The following is a 14,212-nucleotide window of genomic DNA, read 5'->3' as shown; positions in this document are numbered from 1 at the left end:
GAGATAGGCTAGAGTTTATCTCCGTGGTTTTCCTCATAGAGAGATAGGCCAGGATTTATTTATGTGGTTTTCCTCATAGAGAGACAGAATAGAGTTTATCTCTGTGGTTTTCCTGATAGAGAGATAGGCCAGGATTTATCTCTGTGGTTTTCCTCATAGAGAAATAGAATATAGTTTATCTCTGTGGTTTTCCTCGTAAAGAGATAGAATAGAGTTTATCTCTGTGGTTTTCCTCATAGAGAGATAGGCCAGGATTTATCTCTGTGGTTTTCCTCATAAAGAGATAGAATAGAGTTTATCTCTGTGGTTTTCCTCATAGAGAGATAGGCCAGGATTTATCTCTGTGGTTTTCCTCATAAAGAGATAGAATAGAGTTTATCTCTGTGGTTTTCCTCATAGAGAGATAGGCCAGGATTTATCTCTGTGGTTTTCCTCATAAAGAGATAGAATAGAGTTTATCTCTGTGGTTTTCCTCATAGAGAGATAGGCCAGAGTTTATCTCTGTGGTTTTCCTCATAGAGAGATAGGCCAGAGTTTATCTCTGTGGTTTTCCTCATAGAGAGATAGGCCAGAGTTTATCTCTGTGGTTTTCCTCATAGAGAGATAGAATAGAGTTTATCTCTGTGGTTTTCCTCATAGAGAGATAGAATAGAGTTTATCTCTGTGGTTTTCCTCATAGAGAGATAGAATAGAGTTTATCTCTGTGGTTTTCCTCACTAGCACTGGCCAACATTATTATCCAATCTACTACATCAGCTGTAATCAGGCTTCTCTATGTCATTTAGCATTATCTTCATGTATTAGTGTTGTCTCTCTAGAGCAGTGGTTCCCAAACTTATTATAGTCCCATACCCCTTCAAACGTTCAACCTCCAGCTGTACCCCCTCTAAGCACCAGGGTCAGCGCACTCTCAAATGTTGTCATGACAACAATGATGTTGTCATCACTGTAAGCCTGCCACACACACACCATACAATATATTTATTGTGACAAAGAGCTCCTATAGGACCAGGGCACTAATAATAATAATAATAATAATCAATCATTTTGCTCTTTATTTAGCCATCTTACATATAAAACCTTATTTGTTCATAGAGAATTTCCTGCAAGTTAATGAGAAGGGTGTGCTTGAAAGAAAGCACATTACTCTCCAATGTTGAGTTGTATTGGAGAGAGTCTCAGTCTTAAATCCTTTTCCACACACAGTCTGTGCCTGTATTTAGTTTTCATGCCAGTGAGGGCCGAGAATCGACTCTCACATAGGTACGTGGTTGCAAAGGGCATCAGTGTCTTAACAGCACGATTTACCAAAGCAGGATACTCTGAGTGCAGCCCGATCCAGAAATCTGGCTGTGGCTTCTGATTCAATAACATTTTCACAGAACCTTTTGTTACAATTTCGATGAGGCTCTCTTCAGATATCGGTAATTGGACTGGAGGCAGGGCATGAAAGAGATAATGAATCCAGTTGTTTGTGTCGTCCGTTTCGGGAAAGTACCTGTGTAATTGGGCACCCAACTCGCTCAGGTGCTTCGCTATATCACATTTGACATTGTCTGTAAGCTTGAGTTCATTTGCACACAGAAAAATCATACAATGATGGAAAGACCTGTGTGTTTTCCTTGTTAATGTAGACAGAGAAGAGCTCCAACTTCTTAATCATAGCCTCAATTATGTCCCGCACATTGAATATAGTTGTGGAGAGTCCCTGTAATCCTAGATTCAGATCATTCAGGTGAGCAGAAACATCACCCAGATAAACATCACCCAGAAACATCCACCAGTCATGTGAGAAACTCATCATCATTTTATTTTTTACTTTATTTTACCTTTATTTAACTAGGCAAGTCAGTTAAGAACAAATTCTTATTTTCAATGATGGCCTAGGAACAGTGGGTTAACTGCCTGTTCAGGGGCAGAACGACAGATTTGTACCTTGTCAGCTCGGGGGTTTGAACTTGCAACCTTCCGGTTACAAGTCCAACGCTCTAACCACTAGGCTACCCTGCCGCCCCATCATGCAGGTGGCCACGTCTGTTGACTCATCCAGCTGTAACGTATAGAAGTCACTGGCTCATATGCGAAGCAGTAATTGTTTCAAAACATCTGCCATGTCACTGAAGCGTTGTGAAACAGTGTTGTTTGATGAAGGCATTGTCTGTATAGTTTTTGGGCCTTTTCTCCCAGCATTGTCCCAGCCATATCCACGGCAGCAGGAAGTCCTCCACAATAGTATGGGCCTTGCCTGTCCCAGCCATATCCACGGCAGCAGGAAGTCCTCCACAATAGTATGGGCCTTGCCTGTCCTAGTCATATCCACGGCAGCAGGAAGAAGGAAGTCCTCCACTATAGTATGGGGTTTACCTGTCCTAGCCATATCCACGGCAGCAGGAAGTCCTCCACAATAGTATGGGGTTTACCTGTCCTAGCCATATCCACGGCAGCAGGAAGAAGGAAGTCCTCCACAATAGTATGGGGTTTGCCTGTCCTAGCCATATCCACGGCAGCAGGAAGAAGGAAGTCCTCCGCTATAGTATGGGCCTTGCCTGTCCTAGCCATATCCACGGCAGCAGGAAGTCCTCCACAATAGTATGGGCCTTGCCTGTCCTAGTCATATCCACGGCAGCAGGAAGTCCTCCACAATAGTATGGGCCTTGCCTGTCCTAGTCATATCCACGGCAGCAGGAAGTCCTCCACAATAGTATGGGCCTTGCCTGTCCTAGTCATATCCACGGCAGCAGGAAGAAGGAAGTCCTCCACTATAGTATGGGGTTTACCTGTCCTAGCCATATCCACGGCAGCAGGAAGTCCTCCACAATAGTATGGGCCTTGCCTGTCCTAGCCATATCCACGGCAGCAGGAAGTCCTCCACAATAGTATGGGCCTTGCCTGTCCTAGTCATATCCACGGCAGCAGGAAGTCCTCCACTATAGTATGGGGTTTACCTGTCCTAGCCATATCCACGGCAGCAGGAAGTCCTCCACAATAGTATGGGCCTTGCCTGTCCTAGTCATATCCACGGCAGCAGGAAGAAGGAAGTCCTCCGCTATAGTATGGGGTTTACCTGTCCTAGCCATATCCACGGCAGCAGGAAGTCCTCCACAATAGTATGGGCCTTGCCTGTCCTAGCCATATCCACGGCAGCAGGAAGAAGGAAGTCCTCCGCTATAGTATGGGGTTTACCTGTCCTAGCCATATCCACGGCAGCAGGAAGTCCTCCACAATAGTATGGGCCTTGCCTGTCCTAGTCATATCCACGGCAGCAGGAAGAAGGAAGTCCTCCGCTATAGTATGGGGTTTACCTGTCCCAGCCATATCCACGGCAGCAGGAAGTCCTCCACAATAGTATGGGCCTTGCCTGTCCTAGCCATATCCACGGCAGCAGGAAGAAGGAAGTCCTCCGCTATAGTATGGGGTTTACCTGTCCTAGCCATATCCACGGCAGCAGGAAGTCCTCCACAATAGTATGGGCCTTGCCTGTCCTAGTCATATCCACGGCAGCAGGAAGAAGGAAGTCCTCCGCTATAGTATGGGGTTTACCTGTCCTAGTCATATCCACGGCAGCAGGAAGAAGAAGGAAGTCCTCCGCTATAGTATGGGGTTTACCTGTCCTAGTCATATCCACGGCAGCAAAGTCCTCCACAATAGTATGGGCCTTGCCTGTCCTAGTCATATCCACGGCAGCAGGAAGAAGGAAGTCCTCCGCTATAGTATGGGGTTTACCTGTCCTAGTCATATCCACGGCAGCAGGAAGAAGGAAGTCCTCCGCTATAGTATGGGGTTTACCTGTCCTAGTCATATCCACGGCAGCAGGAAGTCCTCCACAATAGTATGGGCCTTGCCTGTCCTAGTCATATCCACGGCAGCAGGAAGAAGGAAGTCCTCCGCTATAGTATGGGGTTTACCTGTCCTAGTCATATCCACGGCAGCAGGAAGAAGGAAGTCCTCCGCTATAGTATGGGGTTTACCTGTCCTAGTCATATCCACGGCAGCAGGAAGTCCTCCGCTATAGTATGGGGTTTACCTGTCCTAGCCATATCCACGGCAGCAGGAAGAAGGAAGTCCTCCGCTATAGTATGGGGTTTACCTGTCCTAGCCATATCCACGGCAGCAGGAAGAAGGAAGTCCTCCGCTATAGTATGGGGTTTACCTGTCCTAGTCATATCCACGGCAGCAGGAAGAAGGAAGTCCTCCGCTATAGTATGGGGTTTACCTGTCCTAGTCATATCCACGGCAGCAGGAAGAAGGAAGTCCTCCACAATAGTATGGGCCTTGCCTGTCCTAGTCATATCCACGGCAGCAGGAAGAAGGAAGTCCTCCGCTATAGTATGGGGTTTACCTGTCCTAGTCATATCCACGGCAGCAGGAAGAAGGAAGTCCTCCGCTATAGTATGGGGTTTACCTGTCCTAGCTACTCAGTAGCTCACCATATAAGACTCTTCTAGCCACTTCTTATTAATGGTATCTGTTGCTTTTATACATGTCAAACTACTCGAAAGTCGTCTTTATTCTCGCTCAAACTCCCGTGGCTTATTTTTCAAATTGTCATGTTTGTTTCTAAATGTCTGCGCAAGAGTGAAGGTTTCATTGAGTTGTGAGATAGTACTGTAGCACATATAACACACAGTGGCTGAGGAAAGGCACTACTCCCAATATCAGTGAACCCCAAATCAATGTAGTTCTCATCATATTTGCACCTCTTCGATGGTCCAACGTCCCTGTCTGTTGTTCGGTGCTTTCCCGGGTAAGGGGGTAGTAGCTTGGTGCTTTCCCGGGTAAGGGGGTAGTAGCTTGATGCTTTCCCGGGTAAGGGGGTAGTAGCTTGGTGCTTTCCCGGGTAAGGGGGTAGTAGCTTGGTGCTTTCCCGGGTAAGGGGTAGTAGCTTGGTGCTTTCCGGTAAGGGGTAGTAGCTTGGTGCATTCCCGGTAAAGGGGCAGTAGCTTGGTGCATTCCCCGGTAAGGGGCAGTAGCTTGGTGCTTTCCCGGTAAGGGGGTAGTAGCTTGGTGCTTTCCGGTAAGGGGTAGTAGCTTGGTGCTTTCCCGGGTAAGGGGTAGTAGCTTGGTGCTTTCCCAGTAGCTTAGTGCTTTCCGCAAAGGGGCAGTAGCTTGGTGCTTTCCCGGGTAAGGGGGTAGTAGCTTGGTGCTTTCCCGTGTAAAGGGGCAGTAGCTTGGTGCTTTCCCGGTAAGGGGCAGTAGCTTGGTGCTTTCCCGGTAAAGGGGTAGTAGCTTGGTGCTTTCCCGGGTAAGGGGGTAGTAGCTTGGTGCTTTCCCGGGTAAGGGGGTAGTAGCTTGGTGCTTTCCCGTGTAAAGGGGCAGTAGCTTGGTGCTTTCCCGTGTAAAGGGGCAGTAGCTTGGTGCTTTCCCGGGTAAGGGGGTAGTAGCTTGGTGCTTTCCCGGGTAAGGGGGTAGTAGCTTGGTGCTTTCCCGTGTAAAGGGGCAGTAGCTTGGTGCTTTCCCGGGTAAGGGGGCAGTAGCTTGGTGCTTTCCCGTGTAAGGGGGTAGTAGCTTGGTGCTTTCCCGTGTAAAGGGGCAGTAGCTTGGTGCTTTCCCGGGTAAAGGGGCAGTAGCTTGGTGCTTTCCCGGGTAAAGGGGCAGTAGCTTGGTGCTTTCCCGGGTAAAGGGGCAGTAGCTTGGTGCTTTCCCGGGTAAGGGGGCAGTAGCTCTTCAGCTGCATCAGGTTCACAACTGTCAGTGTCCATGCTAGCTGGGCTAACAACAACATGTAGAATTACTGATGTTAGCATTGGATGTGCTCGTGGAAGCAGAACAACTTGTGTCATCGACAGGTGCAGGTTTAGTCCTGCTGGTTGTAGCAGTATGATGTCCTGCTGGTAGTAGCTGTATGATGTCCTGCTGGTTGTAGCAGTATGATGTCCTGCTGGTTGTAGCAGTATGATGTCCTGCTGGTAGTAGCAGTATGATGTCCTGCTGGTTGTAGCAGTATGATGTCCTGCTGGTTGTAGCAGTATGATGTCCTGCTGGTTGTAGCAGTATGATGTCCTGCTGGTTGTAGCAGTATGATGTCCTGCTGGTTGTAGCAGTATGATGTCCTGCTGGTTTTAGCAGTATGATGTCCTGCTGGTTGTAGCAGTACTACCAGTAGAGCTGGTATTTGTCTCTATGGACGCGGGCCTTACTTTTGTTAACCATTTATCAATTTTCGAGCAAACGGAATGAGCAGCAGCTACGTTTGGCTACATACGGACCGTTAGTGGAATTCCCACAAGAGAGTAACGGTTCATGTGATTGGATGAGTAACTGTTAATGTGATTGGATGAGTAACTGTTAATGTGATTGGATGAGTAACGGTTAATGTGATTGGATGAGTAACGGTTAATGTGATTGGATGAGTAACGGTTAATGTGATTGGATGTTCATTATTTGACTAGGCTTCCTGTATTTGACATTGTGTTGTTATTTCGCTGAACACTAGATGGTTAATTTAATTTTTGGCAGTGACACAAGGCTACTCAGGTGAGAGAGAAACCTCACCCAAATGTATAGCCCCGTTGGAAAATATAAATGGACTGTTTGAAAATGTGAAGAATATATATAATATATATATATATGTTTTATATATATTTTTCTTCTTTTAAATGTGAATCACATTTTTATTTGGTGTACCCCCGACGACATTGCGGGTATTCCAGTTTGGGAATACCTGCTTTAGATGATATGGCTACAACACACTCTATATCACACTCCATAACACACTCTACTACACACTCTATAACACATTCTATAACACACTCTATAACATTCTACAACACACTCTACAACACACTCTATAACACACTCTATAACATTCTACAACACACTCTACAACACTCTACAACACACTCTATAACACACTCTACAACACACTCTACTACGTACTCTACTACACACTCTACTACACACTCTTCTACACACTCTACTACGCACTCTACTACACACTCTACTACACACTCTACTACACACTCTTCTACACACTACTACGCACTCTACTACACACTCTACAACAAACTACTACTACTCTACACACTCTACTACACACTCTACAACAAACTCTATAACACACTCTACTACGCACTCTCTACACACTCTACTACACACTCTACTACACACTCTACAACAAACTCTATAACACACTCTACTACGCACTCTACTACACACTCTACTACACACTCTACTACGCACTCTACTACACACTCTACTACACACTCTTCTACACACTCTACTACACACTCTACTACACACTCTACTACGCACTCTACTACACACTCTACTACACACTCTTCTACACACTCTACTACGCACTCTACTACACAATCTACTACACACTCTATAACACACTCTACTACGCACTCTCTACACACTCTACTACACACTCTACTACACACTCTACAACAAACTCTATAACACACTCTACTACGCACTCTACTACACACTCTACTACACACTCTACTACACACTCTGCTACACACTCTACTACACAGTCTACTACACACTCTACTACGCACTCTACTACACACTCTACTACACAGTCTACTACACACTCTACAACACCCTCTACTACACAGTCTACTATACAGTCTACTACGCGCTCTACAACACACTGCTACACACTCTACTACACACTCTACTGCACACTCTACTACACACTCTACTGCACAGTCTACTACACACTCTACTACACTACTACACAGTCTCCTACACACTCTACTGCACAGTCTACTACACACTCTACTACACAGTCTCCCACACACTCTACTACACTACTACACAGTCTCCTACACACTCTACTGCACACTCTACTACACACTCTACTACACAGTCTCCTACACAGTCTCCTGCACACTCTACTGCACACTCTACTACACACTACTACACACTACACACTACTACACACTCTACTACACACTCTACTACACTACTACACAGTCTTCTACACACTCTACTACACTACTACACAGTCTCCTACACACTCTACTGCACAGTCTACTACACACTCTACTACACACTCTACTACACTACTACACAGTCTATAACACACTCTATAACACACTCTACTATGCAGTCTATAACACACTCTACTACACACTCTACAACACACTGCTACACACTCTACTACACACTCTACTACACACTCTACTACACACTCTACAACACACCCTACTACACGCTCTACAACACACCCTACTACACACTCTGTTGCACAGCAACATTACTCCTATGAACAGTCACTGAGGGCACGACAGACCACTCTTCACCCCCAGTGTTCTATGGATCAAGATTGAATCTATCGATCTATTATTGATCTGTTATTGATCTGTTATTGATCTGTTATTGATCTGTTATTGATCTGTTATTGATAGGCTACTCATTCTTTACAAACTCCATCAAAAAAGAACCACACATTGCCTACTTGTCTTCTATTTTTAGCAGCCCAGATGTGCTGAAAGACAAATTAGAATTAATTGCTATTCCCCAATCGGCTTGGCCCTGTGGCTAATTGAATGGCTGATTGATCAACGAGCACTAAAGTCCAGCCTCCCTCCCTCCTCTCCCTAGTGAATGTTCCAACAGAAGACGGTAGCGTGTTTGATTCTGATCAGGAAGCTGACAAGCCAATCTCAGAGCCCGACACGCCTGCCAATCACCTACCAGCACCGAACAGGAAGTGGGCGAGCACAAGAGCAGGAAGTCCCTCCCCTGTACTGGTTAGAAGAAGTTCTCCCTTTCCCTCCTCCTCTCTCACTTGCATCTTTTATAATCTCTCATCTTGTCCCATAGTTCAGGTCAGACTGCAGTGAGATTCACTATTGGAGCTTCTGGATGTGATTTGATTGATATTGATGGCTTATAATTGAAGGGAGCTTTTACCAAAATGAATCTAAAATACCGCCTACTGATCTTTCTCCATCTGGCACCTGAGGCAGAAAGTTATCCGGGCTTCTCTAGGCTTCACATGGGAAACGTTCATATTTTTAGAATATGTCTTGGTGCCAGTTGGTGCCAGTTGGTGCCAGTTGATGCCAGTTGGTGCCAGTTGGAAAATGTGCTTGCTTTTCTTTAGAAAAAGTGTTGGATTGATTCATCTTTCACAAGTTACTATCTAGAAGTGTTATTTTGACTCATTTTTAGCACTAATGAGGTAGAAAAGGAGATTAAAACAGGAATCAAACCGTTTGTTTTCAGATAAGGTTGTTTTTGGCGCCCTCTGCTGTTCATTCTCATAACCAGCTCCTGTCCTCTTCTCCTCAGCAGTGAAACCAGGCTCAGTGTCGGACCCCGCCAATCGCCAGAGCCCCCACCGCCACAACTCTGAGGACAACGGCTCCAAACCCAAGGACCAATCCCCCAACCCTGACAGAGACAAGGGACCGGGGAGAAAGTCTCCCCGATCTGGAGAAGAGGCCGACAAAGACTTTATTTTTATATGAGAAACTAAACTCTCAATGAATGACAGGTGCATTGTACCTGCCTGTCATCTCAGTGTATCTGATGTCAGGAATCGGAAAGCGACGACCGTATGTCTAAAGACTGTCAGGCAGAGTAACCCATGTGAAGTGTTTCACTGTGATAGGACTGTTGGACACTTTCACTAATCTCAGTAATACCAAGATAAATACGGCTAAAGCACTGTTATGATGATGCACTGTTGTGTGTTAAGTCACTGTGGATCATAAACAACACATTTTCTGAAGGGGGAAGGAGAGGGACATCCCTTTACACGACTCAGATATCTCATGGTTTGGCCATGTGTGTACTATGTCATCATGGCTTGGCCATGTGTGTACTCTGTCATCATGGTTTGGCCATGTGTGTACTATGTCATCATGGCTTGGCCATGTGTGTACTATGTCATCATGGTTTGGCCATGTGTGTACTATGTCATCATGGTTTGGCCATGTGTGTACTATGTCATCATGGTTTGGCCATGTGTGTACTATGTCATCAGGGTTTGGCCATGTGTGTACTATGTCATCATGGTTTGGACATGTGTGTACTATGTCATCATGGTTTGGACATGTGTGTACTATGTCATCATGGTTTGGACATGTGTGTACTATGTCATCATGGTTTGGACATGTGTGTACTATGTCATCATAGCTTTGTGTGCCGGTCATCCCCTGTGCTTGTATTGGGAAGTGAAGTGGTGTACTGTCATGCCAGTAAAAACTAGCCTGGAATCCACACTGAATATCTGTTTCACTATTCAGATTGGTATCCATGCCAGTAAAAGCTAGCCTGGAATCCACACTGAATATCTGTTTCACTATTCAGATTGGTATCCATGCCAGTAAAAGCTAGCCTGGAATCCACACTGAATATCTGTTTCACTATTCAGATTGGTATCCATGCCAGTAAAAGCTAGCCTGGAATCCACACTGAATATCTGTTTCACTATTCAGATTGGTATCCATGCCAGTAAAAGCTAGCCTGGAATCCACACTGAATATCTGTTTCACTATTCAGATTGGTATCCATGCCAGTAAAAGCTAGCCTGGAATCCACACTGAATATCTGTTTCACTATTCAGATTGGTATCCATGCCAGTAAAAGCTAGCCTGGAATCCACACTGAATATCTGTTTCACTATTCAGATTGGTATCCATGCCAGTAAAAGCTAGCCTGGAATCCACACTGAATATCTGTTTCACTATTCAGATTGGTATCCATGCCAGTAAAAGCTAGCCTGGAATCCACACTGAATATCTGTTTCACTATTCAGATTGGTATCCATGCTAAGTGAAAGCCGGACATGGATGGGACTCCAGCTCAGGGCTTTTCTGCAGGCAGCATCAATTGGCTCCTAATTCAGGACCTGACTGCTTCGTGTGGACAGACGGACGTTTTCAAACCTGTCCAGCAATTCAGGAAGTAAACTGAAATTCCATTTCCATTTCTCTTCACTGCTTTTCAATCAGAACATTTTTTTAAATTGGAATTTGGCTTAGTTTCTGGATTGACTGGAATTGAAATGGAATTGACCCGAACCCTACTGTCTAGTCAGTCAGGGCCCGACAACTAGGGGTCATGTCCTGACCTCGGCACCTTTCGGTCTTTCAATTGGTCTTTGTTTGCTGCCTCGCTGCCAGTAGTTTATTTTCTTCACGACCTGTAAATCATATGGCTTTGGACTGAAGGGTTGGTTTACTCGGTCAGAACGTAGTGACGTCACGGTATCATATGGCTTTGGACTGAAGGGTTGGTTTACTCGGTCAGAACGTAGTGACGTCACGGTATCATATGGCTTTGGACTGAAGGGTTGGTTTACTCGGTCAGAACGTAGTGACGTCACGGTAACATATGGCTTTGGACTGAAGGGTTGGTTTACTCGGTCAGAACGTAGTGACGTCACGGTATCATATGGCTTTGGACTGAAGGGTTGGTTTACTCGGTCAGAACGTAGTGACGTCACGGTATCATATGGCTTTGGACTGAAGGGTTGGTTTACTCGGTCAGAACGTAGTGACGCCACGGTATCATATGGCTTTGGACTGAAGGGTTGGCTTACTCGGTCAGAACGTAGTGACGCCACGGTAACATATGGCTTTGGACTGAAGGGTTGGCTTACTCGGTCAGAACGTAGTGACGCCACGGTATCATATGGCTTTGGACTGAAGGGTTGGTTTACTCGGTCAGAACGTAGTGACGCCACGGTATCATATGGCTTTGGACTGAAGGGTTGGTTTACTCGGTCAGAACGTAGTGACGCCACGGTATCATATGGCTTTGGACTGAAGGGTTGGTTTACTCGGTCAGAACGTAGTGACGTCACGGTATCATATGGCTTTGGACTGAAGGGTTGGTTTACTCGGTCAGAACGTAGTGACGTCACGGTATCATATGGCTTTGGACTGAAGGGTTGGCTTACTCGGTCTTTGGACTGAAGGGTTGGTTTTTACTCGGTCAGAACGTAGTGACGCCACGGTACCATATGGCTTTGGACTGAAGGGTTGGTTTACTCGGTCAGAACGTAGTGACGTCACGGTATCATATGGCTTTGGACTGAAGGGTTGGTTTACTCGGTCAGAACGTAGTGACGTCACGGTATCATATGGCTTTGGACTGAAGGGTTGGTTTACTCGGTCAGAACGTAGTGACGTCACGGTATCATATGGCTTTGGACTGAAGGGTTGGTTTACTCGGTCAGAACGTAGTGACGCCACGGTATCATATGGCTTTGGACTGAAGGGTTGGTTTACTCGGTCAGAACGTAGTGACGCCACGGTATCATATGGCTTTGGACTGAAGGGTTGGCTTACTCGGTCAGAACGTAGTGACGTCACGGTATCATATGGCTTTGGACTGAAGGGTTGGCTTACTCGGTCAGAACGTGAAGGGTGACGTCACGGTATCATATGGCTTTGGACTGAAGGGTTGGTTTACTCGGTCAGAACGTAGTGACGTCACGGTATCATATGGCTTTGGACTGAAGGGTTGGCTTACTCGGTCAGAACGTAGTGACGTCACGGTATCATATGGCTTTGGACTGAAGGGTTGGCTTACTCGGTCAGAACGTAGTGACGTCACGGTATCATATGGCTTTGGACTGAAGGGTTGGTTTACTCGGTCAGAACGTAGTGACGTCACGGTATCATATGGCTTTGGACTGAAGGGTTGGTTTACTCGGTCAGAAGTGAAGGGTGACGTCAGAACGGTATCATATGGCTTTGGACTGAAGGGTTGGCTTACTCGGTCAGAACGTAGTGACGTCACGGTAACATATGGCTTTGGACTGAAGGGTTGGCTTACTCGGTCAGAACGTAGTGACGTCACGGTATCATATGGCTTTGGACTGAAGGGTTGGCTTACTCGGTCAGAACGTAGTGACGTCACGGTAACATATGGCTTTGGACTGAAGGGTTGGCTTACTCGGTCAGAACGTAGTGACGTCACGGTAACATATGGCTTTGGACTGAAGGGTTGGCTTACTCGGTCAGAACGTAGTGACGTCACGGTATCATATGGCTTTGGACTGAAGGGTTGGCTTACTCGGTCAGAACGTAGTGACGTCACGGTAACATATGGCTTTGGACTGAAGGGTTGGCTTACTCGGTCAGAACGTAGTGACTCACGGTATCAATGGCTTTGGACTGAAGATTGGCTTCCGGTCAGAACCTGTGACTTTGGACTGAAGGGTTGGCTTACTCACGGTCACGGTAACATATGGCTTTGGACTGAAGGGTTGGCTTACTCGGTCAGAACGTAGTGACGTCACGGTAACACGTGTTCCCGATGTCTGGGACTGGGTTGAATGCTGTGAATGCATGGCATTCCATGAACCTGTCCACCTGGGGCCTAGTTCAGTAGGCAGATAATGGAACAAAACTGACTGAAACAGGGAGGTAAATGACCTGAACTTGTCCAATAAGAAACACTTGTTTTAGTTTATTACGCTCTCTACTGAACAGGACCCTGAGGGGTGAACTATGAGTTGAACTCAGGATAACCGGTGATGCGAAAGCGTCTCACCTTTTAGCAAAGGTCCATTTCTATGGCAACGAATCCTCCAGAACTAACCCTCTCTGAGGCAGGCTAACTCCACTTACTTTTAATTAAATGATCAATCAAATCAGATTCCCTCCCTCTCGCAAAGACTGTGTCATCATCCCCTTCATTTGAGGAAGACGACTGATTTTAAATATTTTTTATATATTTTTTTGTGTGTTAAAAAATAGTCATGTTAAAATATATAACATTTCACATTTAGTAATGACGGAATGCATTCTAAACTTCACCCCCAGTAGCACTTCTGTATGACTTCATAATATTATTTTATTGATAGGAGGGGGTTGGGGGTACCTGTGGTTGTTGTACATTGATAAGCACACCAAAGACGGCACTAAATGATACGTTATAAAATAAAGACTAATTAATGATAAATAATAAAATTAAAAAACGCGTTAATGATGAGTGATAAAATAAACACGGCACTTCTAAAAAGCCAACTTTTATTTTCTCTTGATTTCTGCACAAATGAAAATGTTGCACTGAGTCGCCCACGGATTGATGTTTCAGCATTGTCGCGATGAAGAGTTCGCCGTTCGACTAGCCACGTGCGACATGCACGCGCAAGCAGTTTTACAAGCCTTCTAGAGTTAGGGGCAGGCGTACAAGCAATATCCACCGGAGTTAGGTACACATGACGCCTGAACTGGGATGTGAAGCTAGCGGAAGCTGGTTAGCTTTAGAAAGACCCTGAGTAGATCCAGCATGCTTC

The 14,212-nt window shown here is 45.7% G+C and overlaps 1 protein-coding gene across 1 annotated transcript in view; it reads left to right on the top strand.

Annotated features, from left to right (window-relative positions):
- LOC115117105 (F-actin-uncapping protein LRRC16A-like) overlaps positions 1–11,231 on the top strand; it is a 186,090-nt gene extending 174,859 nt beyond the window's left edge. Inside the window, exon 36 of the mRNA XM_065027134.1 lies at positions 9,247–11,231. Coding sequence (XP_064883206.1) covers positions 9,247–9,425 — 179 coding nt within the window. The 3' untranslated portion in view covers positions 9,426–11,231. The remainder of the gene's footprint in view (positions 1–9,246) is intronic.
- The last annotated feature ends 2,981 nt before the right edge of the window (positions 11,232–14,212 follow it).

The sequence above is a fragment of the Oncorhynchus nerka genome, linkage group LG14, assembly GCF_034236695.1.
Source record: "Oncorhynchus nerka isolate Pitt River linkage group LG14, Oner_Uvic_2.0, whole genome shotgun sequence".
NCBI classification, from domain to species: domain Eukaryota; kingdom Metazoa; phylum Chordata; class Actinopteri; order Salmoniformes; family Salmonidae; genus Oncorhynchus; species Oncorhynchus nerka.
The sequence above is the reverse complement of the archived record's forward strand: the minus strand, read 5'-3'. Positions and strand labels throughout refer to the sequence as shown.